Source organism: Ochotona princeps, chromosome 25 (assembly GCF_030435755.1).
Source record: "Ochotona princeps isolate mOchPri1 chromosome 25, mOchPri1.hap1, whole genome shotgun sequence".
Lineage (NCBI taxonomy): Eukaryota > Metazoa > Chordata > Mammalia > Lagomorpha > Ochotonidae > Ochotona > Ochotona princeps.
The window spans coordinates 3,760,321-3,786,672 of record NC_080856.1 but is presented as its reverse complement, the minus strand read 5'-3'; the positions used below and the strand labels follow the sequence as shown (position 1 = coordinate 3,786,672).

At 41.6% G+C, this 26,352-nt stretch overlaps 1 protein-coding gene across 2 annotated transcripts in view; it reads right to left on the bottom strand.

Moving 5' to 3' along the window:
* Nucleotides 1-26,352, bottom strand: part of TNPO3 (transportin 3) — a 184,774-nt gene that overhangs the window by 134,265 nt on the left and 24,157 nt on the right. For both annotated transcript variants that reach the window (XR_009244230.1, XM_058655037.1), the window contains exons 4-13: nt 22,786-22,942; nt 18,557-18,700; nt 17,092-17,267; nt 15,817-15,955; nt 14,003-14,149; nt 11,954-12,061; nt 10,178-10,269; nt 7,717-7,856; nt 5,022-5,213; nt 665-756 (exon numbers count right to left, since the gene is read on the bottom strand). Coding sequence is in view for 1 of the 2 variants with exons in the window: in XM_058655037.1 (XP_058511020.1) it covers nt 665-756; nt 5,022-5,213; nt 7,717-7,856; nt 10,178-10,269; nt 11,954-12,061; nt 14,003-14,149; nt 15,817-15,955; nt 17,092-17,267; nt 18,557-18,700; nt 22,786-22,942 (1,387 nt within the window). In the remaining variant the exon portion in view is untranslated. The remainder of the gene's footprint in view (nt 1-664; nt 757-5,021; nt 5,214-7,716; nt 7,857-10,177; nt 10,270-11,953; nt 12,062-14,002; nt 14,150-15,816; nt 15,956-17,091; nt 17,268-18,556; nt 18,701-22,785; nt 22,943-26,352) is intronic.

Below are 26,352 nucleotides of genomic sequence, written 5' to 3'. Positions count from 1 at the left end.
AACCTCAGCTCATCTGTTCATCAAATAGTGTAAACTTAATGCCTACTTTCCTCCATCTCACTGAATCCAGGCCAGAACTGCCACTACTCCTGTTCACTGATCACTGCTAAGAGGAAAACAGTAGCATTTGATTCTTTTTTCACTGTTTACTTTAATTGTAATTATTATACATTATATTTAAAATGTAGATGGTATATAATACTTCACATTTAATACATAATAAATAATGTTTATATTTATTTAGCTTTATATTATTTCCAGGAAGTTGTTTTTTTTTCTTTAATGTTCCTTAGCAATTTCTACCAGTACATATCTAAAGACAAATTTAGAATCTTGTCAGGTTTGAACAAATCTCATTGGTATGTCTACAATTATTATATAACAAATGTAACTGGAGAAAACAGTCTTAAAATATCCTTCATGGAATCACTGGAATGGTCCTTTCCCATTATATCTTCTAACTGTTCATTAACGATATAACAAGACCCTACTGATTTTGAAATGATAATTGCTTATTATAACAACTTTGATAGACTTATATCCAGGTCATTCTTATGGGTTTCTTAGGTAGATAAAATATTATCTGTAAATAAGATATTTTAAGGTATTTTCCTTTCTTGCAAGTATCCATGTTTTGTTTCATGTCGTATTTAACCGGACTCACCTTTTTCAGTGCCATAACCTGAACAGAACAGAGTTCACTGAGACATTCAGTGATCTTATTCAAAGGTAACCTGGCTAGGACAAGTGCTGTCCCTGAAAAACAGAGGGAGATGCAAATGGGATCAATACAGGCTGAATCAAGGCACTCTCATTATTGGTCGACAACAAGAACAGGAAAAGTTGACAGGTTCTGCTGGTTTCATACAAACACAGGAGCTTGGCACTGCAGCAGGTGCAAAGCCAGTGCCTGTGATGCTGGCTTCTCAAACAGATACGTTTGAGTCATTGCTAATCCACTCTTGATCCAGCTCCCTGGGAAACCAGCAGAATATGGCTCAAGTGCGTGGACCTCAGTACCCACACAGGAGACCAGCATAAAGCTTCTAGCTTAAGCCTGACACAGTTTTGGCTGTTGTAGCTATTTGGAGAGTAAACTAGTGGATGAAAGATCTCTGCCTTTTTCTCTGTAACTCCACATTTCAAATAAATAAAATAAATCTTTAAAAAAGAACAGCAGTCATGGGAGATCAGAAAGAGGCTCCAGGCTCCTAGCTTTGGATCAGCTCAGCTTCGGCCACTGTGGCCACTTGGGGAGTGAACCAGTAGATAGAGGATCTTCCTGTTGTCTCTCCTTCCCTCTGTATATCTGCCTTTCCAATAAAAATAAATTAAAAAAAAAATCTTAAAACAAAAAAAAGCACAGCTGTATAATTTTCCAGCAGTGTGCCACAGTAGGTAAAGCCAATGTCTGTAACCGGCACCTCACTAGCACTAGTTCAAGTCCTGCTAGCTCTACTTCCAATAGAGCTGTTTGCTACAGGCCTGAGAAAAACAACTAAGATAGTCCCTGTGTTTGGACCAGTACTAACCGCACGGGAGACGTCAGAAGAAGTTCCTGGCCCCTGGTTTTGGCCTGGCCCAGCCCAGGCCACTGCATCCATCTGGTGAGTGAATCAGCAGATGGAAGATTTCTCAATATATATACATCTCCAAAATAAGTTTTAAAAGTATGTTATAAGCATAGTTTTTTTTTCTAAAGATTTATTTATTTTTATTGGAAAGGCGGATATACATAGAAGAGGAGAGACAGAGAGGAAGATCTTCCATCCGATGGTTCACTCCCCAAGTGAGCCGCAACGGCCGGTGCTGCGCCGATCCAAAGCCAGGAACCTGGAACCTCCTCCAGGACTCCCACACGGGTGCAGGGTCCCAAGGTATTAGGCTGTCCTCAACTGCTTTCCCAGGCCACAAGCAGGGAGCTTGATGGGAAGTGGAGCTGCCGGGATTAGAATCGGCGCCCATATGGGATCCCGGGGCGTGTTCAGGGCGAGGACTTTAGCCACTAGGCCACGGCGCCAGGCCCTATAAGCATAGTTTTAAAGTGTTATCTTTATTTGGCTTAGAAGATTACAGACTCACTTTCACATTGACACAACTGATACTAATTTTAAACTATCTCTCTTCATCAGCTTATTAGCTTTTTTATTTTCAAAGATTTATTTACTTTTACTGGAAAGTCAGATATACAGAGGAGGAAAGACAGAGAATATCTTCCGTGCACTGATTCACGCCCCAACTGGCCGCAACAGCTGGAGCTGAGCCTATCTGAAGCCAGAATCCATGAGCTTCTTCCGGATCTCCCATGTGGGTACAGGGTCCCAAGGTTGACTGCTTTTCTCAGGCCACAAGAAGCTGGACGGGAAATAGGGTCGCCAGATTAGAACCAGTCTAGTGGGTAAATCCTTGCCTTATATGCGCCAGGATTGCATATGGACACTGGTTCATGCCCCAGTTGTCCCATTTCCCATCCAGCTCCCTACTTGTTGCCTGGGAAAGCATCAGAGAATGGCCCAAAGCCTTGGGTCCATGCCACTAAGTGGAAGACCCATTGGTTGGAAGACTGAACTCTCTGTCTCTCCTCTCTGTAAATCTGATTTGCTTTTCCAGCCAAAAAAACCAAAAACAACCTTAATTTGGAATGTGAACTAGAGGGACGGGATAAACAGGCTCAAGTACAAAGGGGAAGGCTGAACCCTTCTCACTTACCCTCACTTGCTACAATCCCCAGTTGCTGAAAATTTTCCCCTAAAGCCAAAGCATCACAAATTAGTGCAGGCCTCTTGTAAGTCAAAAATCTCTTAACCTTGTTTTTTTTAACTTTCCTTTAAAAAAGTCTATTGACTTTTACTAAAAAGGCAGATTTACAGAGAAAAGGAAACACAGATAGCAAGATCTCCCACCCCCTGCCTCTCTCCCCAAATGTCCACAACAACTGGAACTGAGCAGATCAGATTCCAGGATCCCCCCCTGGGTCTCCCACACAGCTGCAGGGTGCTAAGGCCTTGTGCCACCTTCCACTGCTTTCCCAGGCCACAGGAAGGGAGTTGGGTGGGAAGTGGAACAGCTAGTACATCAGCCGGTGCCCATATGGGATCCTGGCGCATGTAAGGCAAGTATTTAAACACTAAGCCCTTGCACCAGGCCCATTTCTTTAACTTTCATTTAAGAGAACATTAATCGGGCCCGGCGGCGTGGCCTAGTGGCTAAAGTCCTTGCCTTAAAAGCCCCAGGATCCCATATGGGCGCCGGTTCTAATCCCGGCAGCTCCACTTCCCATCAAGCTCCCTGCTTGTGGCCTGGGAAAGCAGTTGAGGACGGCCCAATGCATTGGGACACTGCACCCGCGTGGGAGACCCGGAAGAGGTTCCAGGTTCCCGGCTTCGGATCAGCACTGCATCAGCCCGTTGCGGCTCACTTGGGGAGTGAATCATCAGACGGAAGATCTTCCTCTCTGTCTCTCCTCCTCTGTGTATATCTGGCTGTAATAAACTGAATAAATCTTAAAAAAAAAAAAAAAAAATTGGTGATTAAAAAAAAAAAAAAAAAAAGAACATTAATCAATCCCTTAACCTTCAAATCTGAATAAACAACTGATTTTACTAGGCAGTCTATAAGCCAAGGATGGGTTAGATTTTTCCTTAATAGAAAGAGCAAAGATCTAATTTAAATATGACTTTCCTTTTATTCCTTCCTACAAAACACTACTCACAAGAAGATATATTATACCCAGAACATAACAGTTACAAACTATAGGTCACTTTCCACAAGTGCAGATGTTATTTTAGTATCAAGGATAAATTCCACCTGAAATCATGTTTAATAGAAATGAGAGGATCCGGCATCTGCTGGAATTCCATATGCTATGGACCAGTTTGTGTCCTGGCTTTTCCAGTTCCATTCCAGCTCCCTGCTTATGGCCTAGTAATGCTGCAGAGGATGGCCCAAGTCCTTGGGATCCTGCACCTGTGTGGGAGATCTGGAGGAATCTCAAGGCTTACAACTCCAGATGGACTCAGCTCTCACCATTGCAGCTATTTCAGGAGTAAAGCAGCGAATGGAAGATCTTTCTCTCTCTCTCTGTAAATCTGACCTGCCTTTCCAATAAAACTAAATATCTTAAAAAAAAAAATACCTTTACTCATACCAGGAAATGTTCTTCTCTACATATTGTTGACAACCGATCACTCATAAAATAAATATAATCTCTTTTATAAGACAGTTTTTCAAATACTTAAAAATAGCCATCATAGAGTGGGCATTTAACTAGCAGTTAAGATTCCCCTGTCCACCACAGGAGCAGCTCGGTTTGGTTCTTGGCTCTGGCTCCAGACTCCAGCTTCCTGCTAACACAGATCCCTAAGAGGCAGTGGAAATGACTCAGCTACTTGGGTTCCAATCACCCATGTAGGAGACTTAAGTGCTGGGCTGCAGACTTCAGCTTCTGCCTTGGCCTAGCTTTAGCTTTTGAGGGCACAGGAAGTGTCTTGCTGCTACTCAAACAGATAACTAAAGAAAAATATCTATCATATTTAAAGTGTGTTCTGAAGTCTTTTCGCTAACATTCATATTCCCACCTTTTCTATTCATCTGGGCCTCCTCACCACAAAGCTGTTTGCCTCTTGTTAAGCCATCACTTGGCCCAAGCCAATCAGTAATGCCAAGGACCAGAATACTGGTTTTACTTATGGCCTTGCTCCACTCACATTACCTTTCAATTTCCACTTATTTCTTGCATATGGCAATGTTTCATTTGGTTCATTTAATTCAAATATGCCATCTCCATTTACAATCTTGCTCTGAGCAGTACATAACGCAGGCTGTATGAATTAATTACCCAGCCTCAAAATAGTCTAAGAGTGCATGGACATACAGTCAACACACTGCCTGCTGAGTGGAAAAGTCATTTCCCCCACTACTATGGACAACATAACTGAGAAGCCAGAATACAACTGCGGTTAAGATGACACGAGGCAGCAGCCTAGAGGAGACAGTTACTGACTAACAGAGTAAGCAAGTACCTTTCAGCAAGCCCACAGCAGCTTCCGGGGACAACATGAAGGAATCCAGGGAACGGGCAATCTCCAGGAGTCCATTGAAATGCTGAGCCATGTGATCTCGGCAGACAGAGCAAATGTTATGAATTGCTTTCGCTGCAGCAGAAGCTAAGGGCTTTTCACACAGGCCTTTCATCAGATAGCCCAAAACAGGGTCTAGGAGGAAAAACGGGTACAGATTACTCGTTCGAGACTCACGAGAAATTCCCAGCATGTTATAGCACAAGTTTACACACTTTTGGCAAAAGAATTGTCAAAATGAAATATACGCAGAAAAAACATCAAATAAAAAACATCAAAGTAGAACTGATCTCACTGACACCATAAAAGGCGGCCCAGAATATCACCTAATTTATCTTCCATTTCATCCCTCACAGCAATCTAGTGGTCCTTGAAGCCTACCCTGGATATTGACAGAACAGCTTAAAAACCTGTGACTTAAAGCGTGTACATGTCCATTCAATTATTAACATATGGTAAACAAGACAGAGTGTAAGGCTCAAGGGTTACTATTCCACTCAGAGATGAAATCAGTTGGTAAACGAGCTTGCATCAATTAAGAGTGATGGCTTCCTAAAACTGACCTTTAGTTACAAAGGTCTTTAAATCAAGGAGATGGGAATGTAGGTGAAGCCTCTGTCTGCAGAGTTGGCACCCCCATGTGGGCTCTGGTTCACGTCTTGGCTGCTCCCTGCTAATGGAAGGAGGAAAGCAGAGGAAGATGGCCTCAGGGTTTGGGTCCCTGCAACACACATGACACACCCAGATGAAGATCCTGGCTCTTTAGCGTGGCTTAGCGACGCCGTTGAGGCCCTTTGAGGAGCAAAACAAATGAAGAACGCTCTTTCTCCCTGTAATTCTCAAATCAATAAATCTTACCAAAATGATATTTTTTTCTCTTTACTTATGGAAAAAAATGCTATGAAAGGCAATATAGTTAAAGATTTTTCACAGGCCTGGCACTGTAGCCTAGTGGCTAAAGTCCTCGCCTTGCATGCCAGGAACCCATATTGGCGCTAGTTCATGTCCCAGCAGCCCAGCTCTCCTCCAGCTCCCTATTGTGGCCTGGGAAGGCAGTCCAGGACGGCCCAAAGTCTTGGGACCTTGCATCCACGTGGGAGACCCAGTAGAAGCTCTTCTCTCCTGGTTTCAGATTGGCTCAGCTCTGGCAGTTGAGGCTACTTGGGGAGCGAACCAGCAGACGGAAGCTCTCTCTCCCTCTCATTCTCTCTGTAAATCTGACTTTCCAATAAAAATAAATAAATAAATAAATCTTATTTTTAAAAATGTGCAAGTATTTAAAAAAGACATCATCACAGCAAACTATGAAAGAAGCTGAATAAATTTTAAAAAATGTTTTGTAGGCTAATGCCAGTATATCTGTCTCCAGACTGACGGGCAAAACAATATACAACTCAGTATAATTTTTTTTTTTTTACAACTCAGTATAATTTTAACCTAAAAAAAAAAATCTCTCGGTTTTGGCCTAGTCTAGCCTGTCTTTTAAGGGAATAAAACAGCAGACACAATATCAATCACTCACTCCCTCTGTCTTTCAAATGGGAAAAAAGGACCAAATGCTAAAAAACCGATAGATTAGAATAAGTTCATCTCATTTTCAAAAAGATCTTCATTTATTTGCAAATCAATAAGGGCAGCCAGATGTTTTACAATGCGACTTGTTTTTCCTGCTTCTTTTAGAAACCGGCCGGCAGACATCCACTACATTCACCCACCAGCTGAGGATGGTTCAAGTCAAACCCTTGAGCGGGGAACTCTATGCAGTTCTCCCACGTGTCAGATTCATTCATTCAAGCCACCTTCAGTGCCTTGCACAGCCTGCATTGGCAGAAAGCTGAGTACTGAAGTTCTGTACTCCACTGTAGAAAGCAGGCATCGATATCAAGTTGTGTGTATTTAGCATCTAATGGTAATTCTTAGTTGTTCAATGTAATATTCATTTAGCACTGCTTAAAATATTATTTCCTTTGCTTTGGCTTCTGAGATGCTTCTGCGTTAGAGCTAACGATGGAAGAGTCTGATTAAGTTCAAGCAATGAGTCTGTAACAGAGGAACAGGTGGGGCCCTCCCTGGTGGCTCAACAGGTTAATCCTCTACCCTATGGCACCAGCACCCCCACATGGGAACCAGCTGGTGTCCCTGCCGCTTCATTTCCAAAGCAATTCTCTGCTTGTGGCCTGGGAAAGCTGCGGATGCTGGCCCTAGTCCTTAAGGCCCTGCACCCATGTGGGAGATCCAGAGGAGGCTCCTGGCTTCGGATCAGCTCAGCTCTGGCAGTAGCGGCCATCTGGGGTATGAACCAGTAGATAGGAATATCTTTTGTCTGTCTATCTTCTTTCCATAAAATCTGCCTTTCAAATAAAAATAAATAACACCTAAAAAAAAAAAAAAAGACTAACCATGACAGATGTTCATGTTTAAACAGAGTAACAGAAGAGAACTGTTTCCTTATCCGAAAATTTAATATTTCAAAGGTCCACTCCCAGAGCAGATTATAATATTCTATCAACTAAGCAACATACCACATAGAATATCCTATTAGTGTCCATGTTCTACGTATCCATAAAAGAGAAAACAGGATGATTAGACCAAAAATAAGTGAGAAAAAGCAGCAGCAGAAGGGAGAGTTAACACATACCAAGGAACTGAGGGTTTCGATCAACTACTTCACTCATTTCTCCCACCAACTCAATGCTGGTATATCGCACAGCCGTATGGACCGACTCTGGTAGACGGACAACTCCTTCCAGAACCTCCACAAGTGTTGGATTGTTCTCTCTGAAAACAAAAGGCAGGTACTCACAGTTACTCATTTTCAAAGCTAAGTTCTGGCCACATAACAGGCTGCAGTAGTACATAGCATGGCTAATGGCTTCTGTATAAATAAATAACCATCAGGTATAAATACTTAACACTGGGTATGAAAGTGTTCCAAATTCTCAAAAAGGGGGAAATGACAGAAATGAAAATATTGTTTCCAGGAGATGCATACTGCTCTTTAATCTCCCGAATGCCAGTCAAGTGTCTAAAGACACCTGGATGTCAAATACATGATCTTCAAATTGGAGAAGCAAACATTTACTATGGATGAATGTCATATTGTAAAGAATCTTTTCATTTTATTCCTGTATCTGCAGCACGTAGAACAGTGCCTGGCACATAGTGGGCACTCAATAAATATTGCTGAACAGTTAAATGAGTAACTTCCATTGACCACTTTCTATTCTTTCTTATTCTCCAAAAGACATCTTACAGCCAAACACTGAAAACCTTACAAACGGGAAAGTATGAGTGGGCTAGCTTATTAACTGAATAAATAAGAAAATAAACTCCCAAGTTAGTCAAAGGTCCCTAATTTGAAACATGAAACGGAAATCGACCAAATACTCTGCCTTTACTTTCTCTCAAACCTCAAATGTATTGGTGAAGTTCTTTTGAGCAGGGTGGAGGATGCCTCCAAAGTGGCAGAAACTAATCCAGAAATGAAAGATGATTAAAATGTAAATAATGCCCTATATTAGACAAAAGCATACCATACTGACGAATAAGGTGTATTAAAGCTCCTTTAATGCACTCAAATTGGAATCACATGAGTTGGCTTAAATCCAAATAAAGAAATATATAAAATCTCCTTTCACTTACGCTTCTTCTTTTCCAGGAACTCTAAGTTAATTACTAAAAACAACTACCCATCTTTGTCCAAACGGATGCATGTAGGAGTTAGGATATTAATGATTTTAGGGCCCAGTGCAATGGTTTAGTGGCTAAAGTTCTCACCTTAACTGCACTGGGGTCCCATATGAGTGCCGGTTCTAATCCCAGTGGCCCCACTTCCCATCCAGCTCCCTGCTTGTGGCCTGGAAAAGCAGTCGAGGACAGCCCAAAGCTTTGGGACCCTGCACCTGCATGGGAGACCCGGAACAGGCTCCTGGCTTCAGATCGGCTCAGCACCAGCCATTGTGGCTGTTTGGGGAGTGAAACGTCAGATGGAGGATCTTCCTCTCTATCTCTCCTCCTCTCTGTATATCTGCCTTTCCAATACAAAGAAATAAATCTTAAAAAAAAAAAAAAGAAGAATATTAATGATTTTAATCATCTTCAGGTAGGATTTGAAACACACTGAAATGGCTATTACACTAAGGACATGAAATTAAGGACCAGACTTCCTCAAAAAAACAAACAAACAAATAGAAAACCATTTTGTCTCCTTGGATATTTACTGGTTTAGAAACAACAGAAGGTTTCATGGAATAGGCCCTACCAGGCAGCTACAAAAAATGCACTATGCTTTTGCTAATTCTCTGCCAACCACCTCTCAATCACAGCACTAAACAGCTCCAGTGCAGGTATCTGATCAAAACACAGTCATCTGACGCCAACGCACGGACTCCCAGCACAAAGTAAACTGCTTTAAGGATTTGTGGCATCAATATAATTTCTTTAAATATATTTATTTCAAAGAGTCACACAGAGACAGGGAAAGAGAGACAGAGGGAGAAGAACAGATGTTACAGACGGCAGTTTTACATGCTATGCCATAGCAGTGGCCACAAATTCTAAAACCAAGTAATGAGAAATCAAATTTGAATCATTAAAATTTTCTCAATGGCAATAAATATCACTGCCATTCAGATTTTCTACTATGTTACGTAAAATGCTACATATGTCTTGCAATTCACATGATTTTTTCTGAAAAAAAAAGAGAATGATATAAATTCAATATAGTAGAAAACTCACCCAAGGCCACTAAAGCAGCATATGCCTTTCCATTTGCTTTTAAGCAAGTACCGACAATTTATTGGTCTGCCAAATTTTTTATCACAACTTTCAGAGGGACTTCAATTGGAAAAATAAATCAACACACTATTAAAAGCACTGACAGTAAAAGTAATTTAACTCTAGAAAATGTGGTTTAAAACATGACATCAACAATACCGACTACCCTGGATTAGACCCTACTATTCAGAACACAGGACAACACGACAGATCTAAGTTGTTCTAAGAATTTCCAAGCATATACAATATCAGAGGAGAAACAGTGCAATGTTCCTTTCTCTTGATATGTAGAGTTCCCAGCAAAAGACTTATTAGACACTCACGGATCAACACTCTTTGCTATAGCAGCCATGATAAAGAGAACCGCTTCTGTCACCTCCCAGGGTGGGTTGCCTTCTTTCAGAGTAGAATACAACTAGAGAAGAAGAGGTGGATTATGGATCCATTAAAAGGAAAACAATTCCAAAACAAACAAAACAAAAAAATCCTGTTAGTTAAAAATAAATCTGATTCCTTGCTTCTAAATCTATGTATTTCTCAGAGCTAGGAAAAACATTATTGTTCATTCCTAACTAGAACTAGTATTACTTACATCTTAAAACGAATCCATTTAGATCCCCAAGATTTTAACAAGTGTCTTTCTCTGGTCCTAATATCAACTGCTAAATACACTTTGAATGGAGATAGAATGCAAATCTGCGCTTCGAAGCCCTGGCCTGCATCAACACAGTCCAACTGGACAGAAGCAGCTGCTCAGAAACCCGTCATGGCAGCACAGCTGAGCCGAACGACCCAGTCCACAATTCCCCAGGCCATGTCCTTCTAGGAGATATGACTACGTATTTGTTTATATCAGAATGCTGGGGTCAAATAACACATACTGCTCAGGGATGACAAAACTAAGCAATTTTCTTGCTGTTAACTTTTCAGAGCCTTTAATGCACTATTTAAATCATTTCCTAATATTAACCTAGGTACCTTTAAAATTTCCCATTTATTTTGCTGAAGAACATCTCCTGAGAGTAATATTGTACAGAACACAATTTGGGAAATGCTGGTGACTTCTAAATTTGAAAATGGGGAGATTCAGGGATTTGTTCAAGGCCATACAACCAGTCAGGGAAGAGTCAAAATCTGCACATAGGTTATTTGCCTATGGGACTAACAGTGTGACTGTGTTTTCAAAGGACTCTCAAATCCTCATGGATGAGCCAATAGGTTATTTGCCTATGGGACTAACAGTATGAGTGTGTTTTCAAAGGGCTCTCAAATCCTCATGGATGAGCCAATAGGTTATTTGCCTATGGGACTAACAGTGTGACTGTGTTTTCAAAGGACTCTCAAATCTTCATAGATGAGCCAATAAACATGTTTTGTCTAATACATCAGAAGAAAAAAACCTTGGATGTTTATTAAAACTTCCTAGATCATATTATGCCCCGATACATACAAAATGGTTGATTTTAAAACAAACAGGAAAGCAAAATTAGATTAAGTCATATTTGCCACGACAAAGCATCCAAACAACTATTTCAGAACTCAGTAGAGAATGACCCAGTAACACAAAAATCTGTGAAGTTATCTTAATGTGTTAACTGAGAATGGTGATGAATGCAACTTTGTGACATAAGACGCTACTAATTATCAGAAAACCACAGTGCCATGTTTCGCTACTCTGCTATGAAACTGCACAATACTCTAACCATCTGGACAAAGGAAATCTCAGGTGACTAAGAGTTGCTATGTAATTAGTAAGGCAAGAAAATGGGCCTATTTTGCCCAATTAGTTAAAAAATTCACTCTAGGTATCCTGGAAGCTTTCACGGTTTTCTGTGCTGTTCCATTCCTGCTATTCAAGCAGACTGGCTCTTATTGGCTCTTTATAAAGCACAGACCATGTCTGAATCATCTAGACTGTAACTGGCTTACGAGGTACTAAATGCACATAGCTACTATATGCCAGGCAGTGTGCTAGGCACCTGCATATCTATTATTTCATTTAGCAAAGTCTTTGAAGAAATAAGATGGAACATTTACAGAAGACACAGAAGTGAACACAGGTGATCAAGAAACAACCAAAAATCTCCAAATAGGCTTACCTGAGCAAAACACTCCATAGACCCAATCAGAAAAATCAAGTCCTTCACCAGGTCTGATACCCGCATCCGAAACTCCCCAAAGTCATCAGTTTCCTCAGGAACTCCCTCCTGAAATCAGAGAATATTTCTCTTAAACTCACAGAGAGGTTAACTTCTACAAAGTCAAGAATAAAAAATAAAAAACACAGCTAACTCTCAAAAGCTTCCTAAATCAAAGAAAAGCAAAGAAAACCAAAATTTCCTAAATCACAATTGATCTAGTCTCCCAAGCTGTTAGGTACATAAATTGATACAATCTACCCTCCACCTTGACCTTGAGAGACTTCCGGGGCTGTGTGTGTGTGTGTGTGTGTGTGTGTGTGTGTGTGTGTGTGTGTGAAGAGGAGCAGCAAACTAAGAGTTGTGAATCGATCAGTTCTTTGAACAAGTCTGAAGCTTTATGGTTTTAGATCTTCAAAACCAACCATCCCAAAAACTTCACACAAATAATACAATTTTAGAGTTTAACAAAATAAGTGTATTAAAATATGAATGTTAAAATTTAAGCGGTAGGTAAATGGTTGTTCATTATAACATTACTTCACATGCCACGTATACATGAGATTTTTTTCATTAAACAATTGAGATAATTTCTATTACATGCTGCTTTCATCGTTTTTATTTATCTTTATTTAAAGGCACAGTTACAAAGAGAAATGATTGGAATGGCCAGGGAGTCAGGAGATTCTTTTGGTGTCTCACATAAATGCAGGCCTGAAGCTCTTGGGCATGCCTCTATTGCCTTAGCAGGCCATCCATTAGCAAGGAGTGGATCCAAAATGGAGTATCTGGGACTCAAACCTATGCCCACATGGGATGTTAACACTACAGTCAGCATCTTAACTTCCTATGCAACACAACTCTGGGTCTCATATTACATTTACAGACAATGCTTTGCACATAAAACTAGCTATTTTACCTTCAGAAGAATTATTTTTTTTAAAAAAATCCTAGATTAATAATTACTAACTCTGGAGTTATTCTTTATTTGTTGGGGCTGGTGTTGTGGAGTAGTTGGCAAAACTGATACCTGTCACCAGTTCTAATCCTGGCAGCCCCGCTTCCCATCCAGCTCCCTGCTTGTGGCCTGGGAATGCAGTCGAGGACAGCCCAAAGCCTTGGGACCCTACACCCATGTGGGAGACCCAGAAGGGGTCCCTGGCTTCTGGCTTCAGATAGGCTCAGTTCTTGACTGTTATGGTCACTTGGGAAATCAATCAGTGCACAGAAGATCTTCCTCTCTGTCTCTCTTCTCCTCTCTATATCTCGCTTTCCATTAAAAAAATCTATTAAAACACACACACACACACACCTGCTCTGCACCCATTTGGGTGCTAGTTTGTGCCCCACTGCTCTACTTCCAATCCAGCTCCCTGCTAATGGTCTTTGAGTAGCAATGGAAGATGGCCCAAGTGCCAGGCCCTACTACCCATGTGTGAAACTTGGGTGAAGCTCCTGGCTCCTGGCTCCAGCATGGCACAGAGCTGGCCTTTACAGCCATCTTGGGAGCAAACTAGCAGATCAAAGAGCTCTTTCTCTTTATGTCATTCCACCCTTCAAAATTTTTATTCATTTGAAAGGCAGAGTGACAGAGAGGTGAAGACACTGAGATCTTCCATCTACTGGTTCATTCTCCAAATGCCATGGGGCCAAGTTAGAGCCAGAATCTAAGAACTCAATCATGAGTGGGTCCCTCACATGCTGTGCAGAAACCAAGTTTTGGGCCATTATCCAGTGCCTCCCAAGTTCAACATTTAGAAGCTTGATTTGAAGCACAGAAACTGAAAGGAGATGCAGGGATCCCAAGCAGTGCCATACTCCACTGTGCCATAATGCCTTCCCTAGGAGTGAATTTCTTCATACATAGGCCTAGTATTTCTCATTATGATGGTATTGATTTCTTCGCTGTCGGCTGTACAATGAGAATATATCCACATCCCATTAGCTTTATTCTTTAACTTTTCAGTTCTGAATAGAGAAGGAAATTAAGGACTGAAGAAGTAAACTTACATGGTCTGGTTCCAGCTGGCAGTGTCGAGCCAAGGCATGAAGCAGTCTCTGAATGTAAGCTTTGAAGATGCCATGAATCATCTCGTCGTTAGTTTTGTACAAATGTTCCCCTAGTCTGTACCAGAAGTTAAAGGAAATCTCTACTACCTGGTAGATATAAAGACAAAAGATTGTTTATTCCAATGGGAAAGAAATAGAATTAAAAAACAGTTTTACATTTACTAGAGCAATTGGGAAGCAGATAATGCTTTTAAACAGCATAAAGCGACCAGTTAGTAAGCCACATTTCCTCTACTGGATGTTACTCCCCACCCAAGTATCTACGTTAGGTGCCAAACTTCAGGCAGGATGAATGGCGTTAGGTTTCATGTTTTCTTATGAGAAAACTTCTACAACACAATGGATTCTGAATTTACAGAATATATAGAAGTGGAAGTCTCTTTTTAAGAATTTTCCCTAAAAAAAAAAAAAAAGAATACAAAAAGAATTTTCCCTCAAAACTGGAAATGATTTCATTAACTGTCTACTGTTAAAACACTTCTTAGCAGGCAGACATCCGTAATCCCCTGAACATCATTGCGCCAGCCGCATGTCCATGGTTGTTCTAAAGCTTTACTTTTGCACTTAAAAAGCAGAGTAATAGACAGGATCTCCCATCTGCTAGTTCACCCCCCAGACAGCTGCAACAGCCAGGAGTGGTCCAGCCAGAAGCTGGGAGCCAGGAGCCTCTCCCAGGTCTTCTGTGTGGATGCAGGGGCATGCCCTTAGGCTATCCTCCACTGCTTCCCCAGACACATTAGCAGGCAGCTGGAACAGAAGTGGAGCATCCAGAACTCAAACCAATGCCTGTCTGAGATACCAACACTGCAGGTAATGTTTATCCCACTGTGCCACAGAAGTGGTCCCTTGCTTGCTTTCTGGAATGGGAGAAAAAGCCCAGGAATTTACTCACAACCTATCTTCCATTTAGCACTATTTAAAGAAATATTACTGTACATTGCTATACTTCTCCCAAATCATAAGATTATGTAGAACAAACATTATCTTTTATGTGAAAATAGTTGAGAATCACAGAACTATTGAGACTAAGCATGATACACTAAGAGGGCTCTACCACATTTTCCCATCAAAGATACAAATGCCAATACAGCTATTTAAGAATAAAAAGTTCAACTTGGGAGCACTTAATGATTTTTAAATACTTAGGAATCCTAACTGGGTGTCTTAGAAGATTTTTAAATAAAGGAGACTCTTAAATGTTTCTCTCCTTCTCATCTCTCATTTGAAGAAAACTGGGGTAGACTTGTAGGGGTATAATTAGGTTTTGGTATGGATTTGGCTGTAAAGCTGTAGAAAAACATCTGGCACTAGTAAGGGGCTCAGCAGAACACTGTCAGGTTTTCTAAAGGGTTCCATGAGGAAGTTAGGGCAGTTAGTCTACCTAACCAGGTTAAAGAAAAAAAAAAAAAAAAAAAAAACAAAAAGACAAACAGAACAGCAGATTAAAGATGCCTGCTTTCCAAAAGGAGTGGCTGGGCTTCATCCCCGGCTCAAGCTGCCAACTGCAGTTGCCTGCTAAGCAGGAATGCAATGGGCGGCAATAGTGAGGGCTTCAAGTAGCTAGGTCCCTACACCATGTGGTCACCTGGATTGGCTGCAGCTCTAGATCTCTCCCTGCCTGTCAAATACACCCACACTTAAAAACCCTGACTGCAATTTCTCCAACATCAAAAGTGAAGCAAGAGGCAATGAGATGTAGAAAAAACACAATACACCACTTGAGCATTACGACATTAGGACAGTACACACACTACCTCATACTGAGGATGCCCTGCACAGATAAGAAGCAGTTCCAGAGTTCGCAGGTCCCCAAGACCCTGGCCTGGAGTACAAACAATTTTTTCAAGAAAAGTTTCACACAGTTCAGTGAAAATACGGCAGTAATTCAGAACTCTGTAGAAGAAAAAGGAATGAGAACACCACGTCAGAATCTGGATATCATATAAACACATTAACAGGCACAGTTCACTAAACAGATGAAAGGCCCCTCAGTCAAAGGGACATCGAGCAACGACCTCCTTGGCTATATTACAGTCTCCATGACAAACACCTACCTGATGGCATACTCTCACAGCACGTGAGTCTACAGTATTTCAAAGTCATTACTAAAACACTTGGTTAAAAACGTTCATTAAGCAATCCTTAAAAAGGTCCTAACCCCCCCCCCCATTTTTAAGATTTATTCAGTTTATTACAAAGTCAGATATACAGAGAGGAGGAGAGACAGAGAGGAAGATCTTCCACCCGATGTTTCACTCCCCAAGTGAGCTGCAACGACCGGTGTGCGCCAATCCGAAGTTGGGAACCTGGAACCTCTTCCGGGTCTCCCACCCGGGTGCAGGGTCCCAAAGCATTGGGCCGTCCTCGACTGCTTTCCCAGGCCACAAGGAGGGAGCTGGATGGGAAGTGGAGCTGCCGGGATTAGAACCGGTGCCCATATGGGATCCCGGGGCGTTTAAGGCGAGGACTTTAGCCGCTAGGCCACGCCGCCGGGCCCCCTAACCCCTTTTTAACAGGAAAACAGTTTTTTGCATGACTGGCAATTCTACAACCTCTCCTTTGGCATCCAATCCGCCACTCTTAAATTCAGATGAAAATAGAACAATAGCTTAGGGAGGTACCATTTTCCTATTTACACTGAATCACTAAGAATCACAAATGATAGATGCATAACAAAGTGAATTAGCAGGCCAGTGTTAGACTAATACTTCTGATGGTAGTCAGAGTTCCAACTACTCTACTTTTGATCCAGCTTCCTGTGAACGTGCCTGGGATGGCAGTGGAAGACAGCCCAAGTCTTTAGAGTCCTTGGATCCCGGACACCCAAGTGGGAGAACAGGATGGGGTTGTTGGCACCTGGCTTCAGCCTGGTCCAGACCTGGTTGCTACAACCCTTTGAGGGTTGAACCAATAGACAGATCTCTCTCTAGCCCATTCTGCCTTTCAGACAAGCAAATCATTTAAAAAACAAAAACAAAGAATAACACAGATCTATAGGTGAACCCAGGGCTCCGGCATTAAACACTCACTTGTCTAAATCTTCTCGAGCCACAGCCATGTGATAGGCCGTCTCCAATGTGAGCACTCCCTGGAAAAGCTGCATTGCTAATGGCAGGTTTGTCTCCACATTTTCAATCGCATAGAGGGCTGAGCACACACAGTCGGAAGCAGCTTCGTGCAGGTTAGATGAAGTCTTATCCTGCTGCTATGAGACAGGGAAGCAGAACGGAGGATCATTACAAGATGTAGTCCAAGTTACGGGAAAAGAGAGCCTCTTTCTGAATATGCACTTCAGCTGTATAACGGCCTCAGTCATGGCCTTCTATAAGACAAATACCCGTCAATCATCTCAATTCTTTTTGAACATTTGCCAAGGAAATTAACTTTTCTATATTTCAATCACAGCCCTAAGATTTCCATTTCCATGTTTTTATTTTATAATTGTCTTTCAAAAAGGAAGCCATGACATTATGAAGCTGTGTAAAGTCATGATGACAATGGCATCCCATATGGGTGTCAATCTGTGTCCTTGCTGCTCTGCTTCTGATCCAGCTCCATTGTGGCCTGGGAAAAGCAGGAGACAGTGGCCGACACCCATGTGAGAAGATCTACAAGGAATAAAGCCAGGATCAAATGCTTGGCTTTTGCCTAGCTCCTTCCTGGCCACCAGGGCCATTTGGGGAGTGAACCAGCAGTTGGAAGAGTTGTCATTCTCCATCTCCCTTTAACTCTTTCAAATAAATAAACAAATCTTAAAAACAAACAAACAACAACAACAAAAAAAAACACGAAAATGTAATGCCATGTGTTTTTCTCCCTATTTGAATCACTGGAAATCTTTTCTATTTTTTCCCTAATATTTAAGTACCACGTAAAATCAAACAGAACATGTCTCAAAGACCTACACCTAAACAAATAATTGCAAAATTTCAGAATATCAAGGCTAAACAAAGTTTCTTAAAGATTCTAGGGTGAAGATGAGGCAATTTTGATGGACACGATGGCTGAACTAGCTAATCCTCAACGTTGTAGCACCAACATTCCATATGGGCGCCAATTTGTGTCTTGGCTGTTCCACTTCCCATGTAGCTCCCTGCTTATGGCCTGGGAAGGCAGCAGAGCATGGCTAAAGGCATTGGGACACTGCACCCGCATGGGAGACCCGGAAGAGGTTCCTGGTTCCCAGCTTCGGATCGGCGCAGCACTGGTCGTTGCGGCTCACTTGGGGAGTGAATCATCAGACGGAAGATCTTCCTCTCTGTCTCTCCTCCTCTCTGTATATCTGACTTTGTAATAAAAATAAATAAATCTTTAAAAAAAAAGAAAATCACTTATCATAAGACTGTTCTTTTACTTTGTACTGATCCTCTAACTTGCTCCTTGGCATCAGAAAGAGAATGCTGCTGGTCTCTCACTATTCATGACAGACATTAGAAAATGTCTCATGGTTAGTGATCAAGTGATGATGGAAGAAATACATAAGTCATTACTTACCAAAACCTCAAAAAGGAGTGCTAGCAATTTATTGTTAGCCATGAAGTTGCTGTCCAAAACTCCCAAGTTAAACCAACTCCCCAAACAGCGAAAGACTTTCATGAGCATTTTCTCATCTGTTCCAGCTTTTTCTACACAGGTCATCTGAACAAAAAGGAAGAAGTTAAAACACATAGTATTAATTTTTCTAAATAAATCACTCTTACAATCATGTTGCATGTACAACAATGATCATGATGACAATAACAATAGCTAAGCGACATGCTTTGCTGTGGCATCCTATATCATAGTAGCTGGGATGGAATCTCACCTGCACGTTGCATCTACCTTCTTGCTCATGCATTGCATTCTGGAACAATCAGAAGATGACCCAAGTACTTAGGTTCCCACCACCCACAATGGAAACCTACATGGAGTTCCTGGCTCCTGGCTTTGGACTATCTTAGCTCTGGTCATGGTGGTCATTTGGGAGTGAACCAGCGGATGGAAGATCTCTGTCTCTCATTCAATGTAAAATCCATCTTTCCCAAACGCAGAAGAAAACACATGAATGATGAATGTGCTTCAATCTTACCCTTTGCTCTCTTCATGACCATGCTATCCTACAACATCAAAAAACGTATCTCACTAAAGGTCCACCACAATGGTTTAATTGAGACCCTGGCTCCTGGCTTTGGATCAGCTTAGCTTCAGCCATTGTCACCAGCTGGGGAGTGAACCAGCGGTCATAAATATTTCTCTTTCTCTCTGTACATCTGCCTTTCCAATAAAAACATAAATAAATCTTTACAAGAAAAAAAAAAGCATCTTACTGACAAATCAGCTAGAGAGCCATCATGACTCTTACTAGGTGCCAGGCACTATTGTAACAGCTTTACATATTAACTAATTTAATATTCATGATACGAACAGATATTATTATCCTCAACCAGTATACAGATGAGTATACTGAGGCAACACGTAGGTTTCTCCAGTGTCCCCAGTGTGCAGTGCCCAGCAGCAATCCCCATAGTCCCACAGCGAGGCAATGCGGGGAGTGCCCAGGGAGACACAGGACATCCTAAGGGTGGACTGCCGGGCCTCCAGCAGCACTCGTGATCCTCTCCCACCCACGGGCAGCAGCAAGTTCTCTGCACACTGGCCTGCCCCTCCACCCCAGGAAGACGGGCTTTCTGCACTGGAAGCTGTGAGAACAGGGCTACGTCTAGACCTCATGCTTATCTTATTTCCATATTCTTTAGATTCTCTTTACTTTTTCCTAGATAATCCTTCATTATTGTAATCGTGTTATCGTTAGTAACTGTTTACATTCAACAATCCTGTTTTTAAGAGTACTGTGGGTTCCTTCTTTTCTAAATGAATCCAGATTGACCACAAAAGGAACCAAGGATTCCCGACATGGGGTAAAGAGGTAATGAGTGTTAGTCATCTTTGCAAGTTGCTCCCAAGCACTTCTTCGCTTCCAGTGAGCAAAGAATGATTTCAGTGGAAACTCTGAATCAACAAAGTCCATGAGTCCACACTCCAAAAAAACAGAAATCTAGAAGGAAAAAAATTAAAAAGAAAAACATCTGAGAGAGCTTTCTTTAAAATTCTCATTTGAAAAATAGGAAATTAAATCAGCATCAATATGGGATCCCAGCACATACAAGGCAAGGACTTCAGCCACTAGGCTACCTCACTGGCCCCTCTCCCTCTGTCTTTTAAATAAATAGAAAAGATAAACTTAAAAATTAACAAAAAGTAGAACTAATTTATTTCAAAAAATAATCTGATATAAGGCAAAGGTTCTGACTTGATATGGATTTGGAAAACCCTGGAGATGACACTTTTTTGTTTATTTAGTTTTTATTTTGGAAATGACTTTTTAAAGCAATAGAAAAAATGTGAATTCAGTATGGATACTTATTAGATGAAATAATTTACTGAAATAGAAAGATAAAGCTAGATGCCCAAAAACGCAGGATGAAGGAGGGAAGATTTGAGTACAATCTCATTTGGCTTAAAGGAAAACTGTACATATGTTAATAAGGAAACATGTCCAGAGTACATATCTCAATGATTAGCAGCATGACCTCCACATGTTTTCAATATATTTGATTTATTCCTATTTTCTAACTTTCTACAATACCATTATTTGAAACAGGGCCCAATGCGATGGCTCAGTGACTAAATCCTCATCTTGAACATGCTGGCATTCCATAGGACACCAGTTCGTCTCCCTGCTGTGGTCTGGGAGAGCAGTAGAGGATGGTCCAAAGCTTTGGAACTCTGCATCCAATGTAGGAGACCCAAAAGAAGTTCCGGGTTCCTGGCTTTGTGTCAGCTCAGCTCTGGCTATACAGCCATTTGGGGAGTCAAGCAGCAGACAGAAAACATTTTTGTCTCTCCTCTCTGTAAATCTGCATTTCCAGTAAAATTTTTATTAAAATAAGAAGATTTTAAAATACTATTATTTTGGGCCCGGCACCGTGGCCTAGCGGCTAAAGTCCTCGCCTTGAACGCCCCGGGATCCCATATGGGCGCCGGTTCTAATCCCGGCAGCTCCACTTCCCATCTAGCTCTCTGCTTCTGGCCTGGGAAAGCAGTCGAGGACGGCCCAATGCATTGGGACCCTGCACCCACATGGGAGACCTGGAAGAGGTTCCTGGTTCCCGGCATCGGATTGGCGCGCACCGGCCCGTTGCGGCTCACTTGGGGATTGAATCATCGGACGGAAGATCTTCCTCTCTGTCTCTCCTCCTCTCTGTATATCTGACTTTGTAATAAAAAATAAATCTTTAAAAAAAAAATACTATTATTTGAACTAAATGATCTGCTGAAAATAAAGACATACATTTAACTCACAAGAATAATTTTGCAATGAATTTCTAACACTAAACTATTCATAATCTTAACAACATTTCACTTTTTCAAACCAAAAAAATTATTATAGTTTAGTAAAACAGGGCCTGGTGTGATAGCCTAGTGGCTAAAGTCCTCGCCTAACAGGTGCTGCTGTGAATCCAAACGGGCACCAGTTTGTGTCCCAGCTGCCCCACTTCCACCCAGCTCCCTGCTTGTGGCCCAGCAAGGCAGTCGAGGGTGGCCCAAAGCCTTGGGACCCTGCACCCGTCCTGTGTGGGAGACCTGGAACAAGCTCCTAGTTTGAATCGGCTCAGCTCCAGCTGTTGCAGTCACTTGGGGAGTTTAAGAGGATGGAAGATCTTTCTCTCCATCTCTTCTCTGTAAATATGCCTTTCAAACAAAAATAAGTAAATCTTTAAAAGAATTAACCTGTTATAGATTTACTGAATTTTGACTCTCACCTGCAGTTGTCTTGGCAGGGCCAGACCAAGTGATCTCACGGATCTTACACTGATTGCCTGGGGAACGTCTAAGGCATTAAAAAAAATACCTAATCACATTTAATTCTTTCAAAAAGAGAAGTTGCTTTTAGCTACTGTAGAGTTGGGATATTGTTCAAAGGTCAGATAAAGTCTTCCAAACACCTGAGTATCAAAATTTCAATTTGCCTTAAAGAGAGGACTCTGCACTAGTGACAGAGTTCCTGATCCAACTCTGGACCGTGTGGCCATTTGAGAGGTGAACCAATACATGGAAGATCTCTCAATCTCTTTCTCTCTGATTCTGTCTTTCAGGTGAATCTAAAAACTGGGCGGGGGGAGGGAGGGAAGACAGCTACACACATGAATCTTCCTGGAGGGTGGTACCCACAACGCATCTCTTCACCAGCGCATGTTGTGATAGCCTTTATAATAAACAAGTAAACAGAAATTTTGAGTTCTGCAAATCAATACGATCTGAGGAGAGGATTATGGGCATCTGGTTTATAGCCTGTCAGAAGTATAATAAGCAAAGCAAAATGGAGTGTGCGAATGGCCTTTAAGACTGTACAGCAGTAGAGGAGCTAGGGTGGGCAGGAGGCAGAACTGAGCAGACGGCTGCAACCTTGGGGACTGAGCCTACTGAATCGGATGTGAAGACAGACAGGGTCAGTCTCAGCTAAACTAAAGAATGCTCAAGGCTACAGGACTGCTTGGATGCTAGTGGGCAGACATTCCCAATACCTTGTTGTTCACAGAAATCTTCTATGTGAATTGTTATGTGTGAAGGCTGAAGTACGAAAAACGCTCTGGTTGTTCTGATGTACACAATTATGCCATCAGACCACAAAATAACCAGCAGGCTTTCTGCCTTTCGGCAGCAATTTGATTCTTGATGCTTACCAGTAGAGATACCACTGTACTAGAGTAGAAGGCCAAGTCTTCTATAATTTCTGTGCGCCTGTTAGCTCCAATTCGTAAGGAACGACTATGCACTTCTTCAGGTAACACTGTAAGGATCTCCAGCAAAAAAGGCAGAGAAGTTACATCATTGCTATATCTGGAAAAGAAAAGGGTAAATATGTACATTATCCAGAGCCAGAAAATACACAATCACCAAACATAACAACCATCAGAATAACCCACACTGACAAAAGCAGCATCCCCAATCTGGTTAAGAGGAACAGCAAAAATCCAGATCGAGCATTCGCAAAGGTATCTGATATTCCTATCAACATTTCAAATTGTATAATCACTGACCCAGGAATTTCATTTCTGACAATTTATCTTTCACCAAAAACTCACGTAAATAATCAAAGATAAAGGGCTATACTGTAGTATTTTTACAGTAAGAGACAAAATGAATGTCCTCCCTAATTAGAATGAAACTGGGGGCAGAGTACTGGGCACAGTGGTGTCACTACTTGGAACACCAGTGCCATTCAATATTGCAGGGCTTGGCTTGAGTTCCTTTTCTTCTACTTCTGATCCAGGTTCCTGTCTGATGTGAATCTTAGGAGGTGATGGCTCCAATACCCACACATGGTTGAGTGTCAGGCTCCTGACTTCAGCCTGGCCCGACTGCAGCTGTTGTAAACATGTGGGGAATAGGTCTGTGTATAGAAAAGTTCTCTTTGTCTCTCTGCCTTTCAAATAAAATTGAAATAAAATTTTTTAAGGGCCAAGTGGCGTGGTCTAGCGGCTAAAGTCCTCGCCTTGAATGCTCCAGGATCCCATACGGGCACCGGTTCTAGTCCCGGCAGCTCCACTTCCCATCTAGCTCCCTGCTTGTGGCCTGGGAAAGCAGCTGAGGACGGCCCAAAGCCTTGGAACCCTGCATCCGCGTGGGAGACCTGGAGGAAGTTCCTGGCTCCTGGCTTTGGATCGGTGCAGCACCAGCCATTGCAGTCGCTTGGGCATCTTCCATGCATCTTTATCGGATGGAAGATCTTCCTCTCTGTCTCTCCTCCTCTCTGTATATCTGACTTTGTAATAAAAATAAATAAATCTTTTAAAGAAATTTTTTCTAAGATTTATTTTTGTAAGATTTATTTTTGGAGGGAGAATCAAGGTGGCGGAATAGGGTAAGGACGGAAGATTTATTTTTGAACTTGAAAGGCAGAGCTACAGAGAGAAGAGATCTTCCATCTGCTGGTTCACTCCCCAGATCGCCAGAATGGTCAGAGCTGAGCTGATCTGAAGCCAGGAGCCAGAGCCTCTTCCAGGTCTCCCATGTGGTTGAAGGCCGCCAAGGGCTTAAGTTGTCTCCTGTTGCTCTCCAAGACCACAGGCAAAGAGTAGGACCAGAAGTGGAGCAGCTAGGACTTGAGCTGGCACCCATATGGGATGCCAGCAATGCCACATGGATGCCACCCCACAGCAATGATCTCTGCCGCCAAAAAAAAAAGTTTTAACTTTAATAAGACTACAGTTTCCCTTTGCAACACAAATGGTATTATGAAAGTGATATCTATGTCATAAAATGAAAAAGATAAACATGATATATTAAGTGAAAAAAGTAATGAAACATTAAATGATCAAATGCACAGATATATGTACATTAAAACACACATGCATTTTTAAATGTTTAAGTAACAATCTATAAGACTATAAAGCAAATTAGTAATAGTAGTTACTTGTAAAACAGGAATAGAATGAAAGTATTCCCTATGTACTTCATTTTAGCTCTTCTTAAAGTTTCCTTAAAGATTATTTGACAGAGCATGCCCCACATCCGGGACTCGGGGTGGGCGGGAAACCAGGTGGGGCTTCTCCCTCAATATCCCCCTTTACCTCAGATACATGATGGAAACAATACGGACATAATAGTATTACCCACTTCCCTATCCCCCTGAACCTTTTTTTTTTCTTTTTCTTTCTTTAACTGTAATTAACTATGTAAAGATTGTCAACAACAATACAATAAAATAGATTTAAAAAATAAATAAATAAATAAATTTAAAAAAAAAAAAAGATTATTTGAAAGTTAAAGTCACAGAGAAAAGAGCAAGGAGGGAGGCAGGAAAGGGAGGAGAGAGAGCGAGAGAGACCGACTTTCTACCCAGTAAGTTCACTGCCCAGTAGGCAGCAACAGCCAGGTCTGGGCCAGGCCAAAAGTAGGAAGCAGGGTCTTCATTGGGTTTCCCACATAGGCGCGAGGACCAATGGGTTGGGCCATCTTTCACTGCTTTTCCCAGGACATTGGTAGGGAACTGGATAAAAGTGGAAGAGCTGGAAGGAGCACAGCACAGGCAGAACAGCTGGCATTTCAAGAGGCACCCACATAGACTGCCAATGTTGTGTGGCCACTATACCACCATCCTGGCCTTCATTTGCTAATGTGAGAGGTGTTGGGAAAGAGAAAGATAGAAGTAGATATCCAAGCAGAACTCCCATTCACTGGTTCACTCCCCAAACGCCTGGAACGCCCAGGGCAGGGCCAAAGTCAAGGCCAAGAGCTCAATCCTGGTCACCTACGTGAGCCATCAGCACCACCTCCCAGGGTCTCCACTAGCAGTCATGCAGGCAGGACAGCACCTGAGCTGCCATGCTAAACACCCTATGCCATTTGTACTTAAGTTTCTATATGGTGTGGTTGTTTCAAGTAGCATTGTGCCTAATTAAAAATATATTTAAATATTAAACTATGAGAAGCAGGAATCTGACTAGTGGTGAAGACCCACATTAAGAGTACTTTTGGTTTGATACCTGGCTCTAGCTCCTGATCCAGCTTCCTGCTAATGCAGATCCTGATAGGGAGTGGTGAAGGGTAATGAGGGCACTTTACCCACATGGAGACCTGGATTTCGACCCCAGATTTCAGCTTCAGGCCCGGCCTGCCTGGCCATTTTAAGTACTTGGAGAGTAACCAGCAAACTAGAATGCTCATATTCTCATTCTCCTGTCTTCCTTCCCACCTTCTCACATAAATAAATAAAAGTAAAAATAAACTACATGAGGCATTTAAACGCACAATATATGTGGAAGTAAAAAAATGACATCAACTTTGTTCAAGAATAATTTCCCAAACAAATGTAAATATCAAATTATCATGCCAGGACTCAGGTAGAAATACTTCATTCAAAATAGCATACTCCAAACAGAACACGTTCCCTGACAGACCTAACAAATTCCAAACAATAAAGACATAAATTCACAACAACTCTTAATATAACCCTAAATAATAATATAACTTTTTTTTTTTTTTTTTTTTTACAAAATTGGTATATGCCAGTTAGTGGGAGTGAGACACAAAGCAAAGCGATAAAACACTGCTCCTCACTTAACTCAAGGAGTGGCTAAGTGTGTCAACTATGAAGGTTTTTATACACCACAGGACACACTTCTGTTAAAATTAACTTTTACAAGATTTTCTTTTATTCTAACAAACATATACACCATGTTGACTGTTTTAGGAAACAGTCAAATGTTTAACTATTGCCAACTCTGTGTAGCTTAAAGGTTAATTCT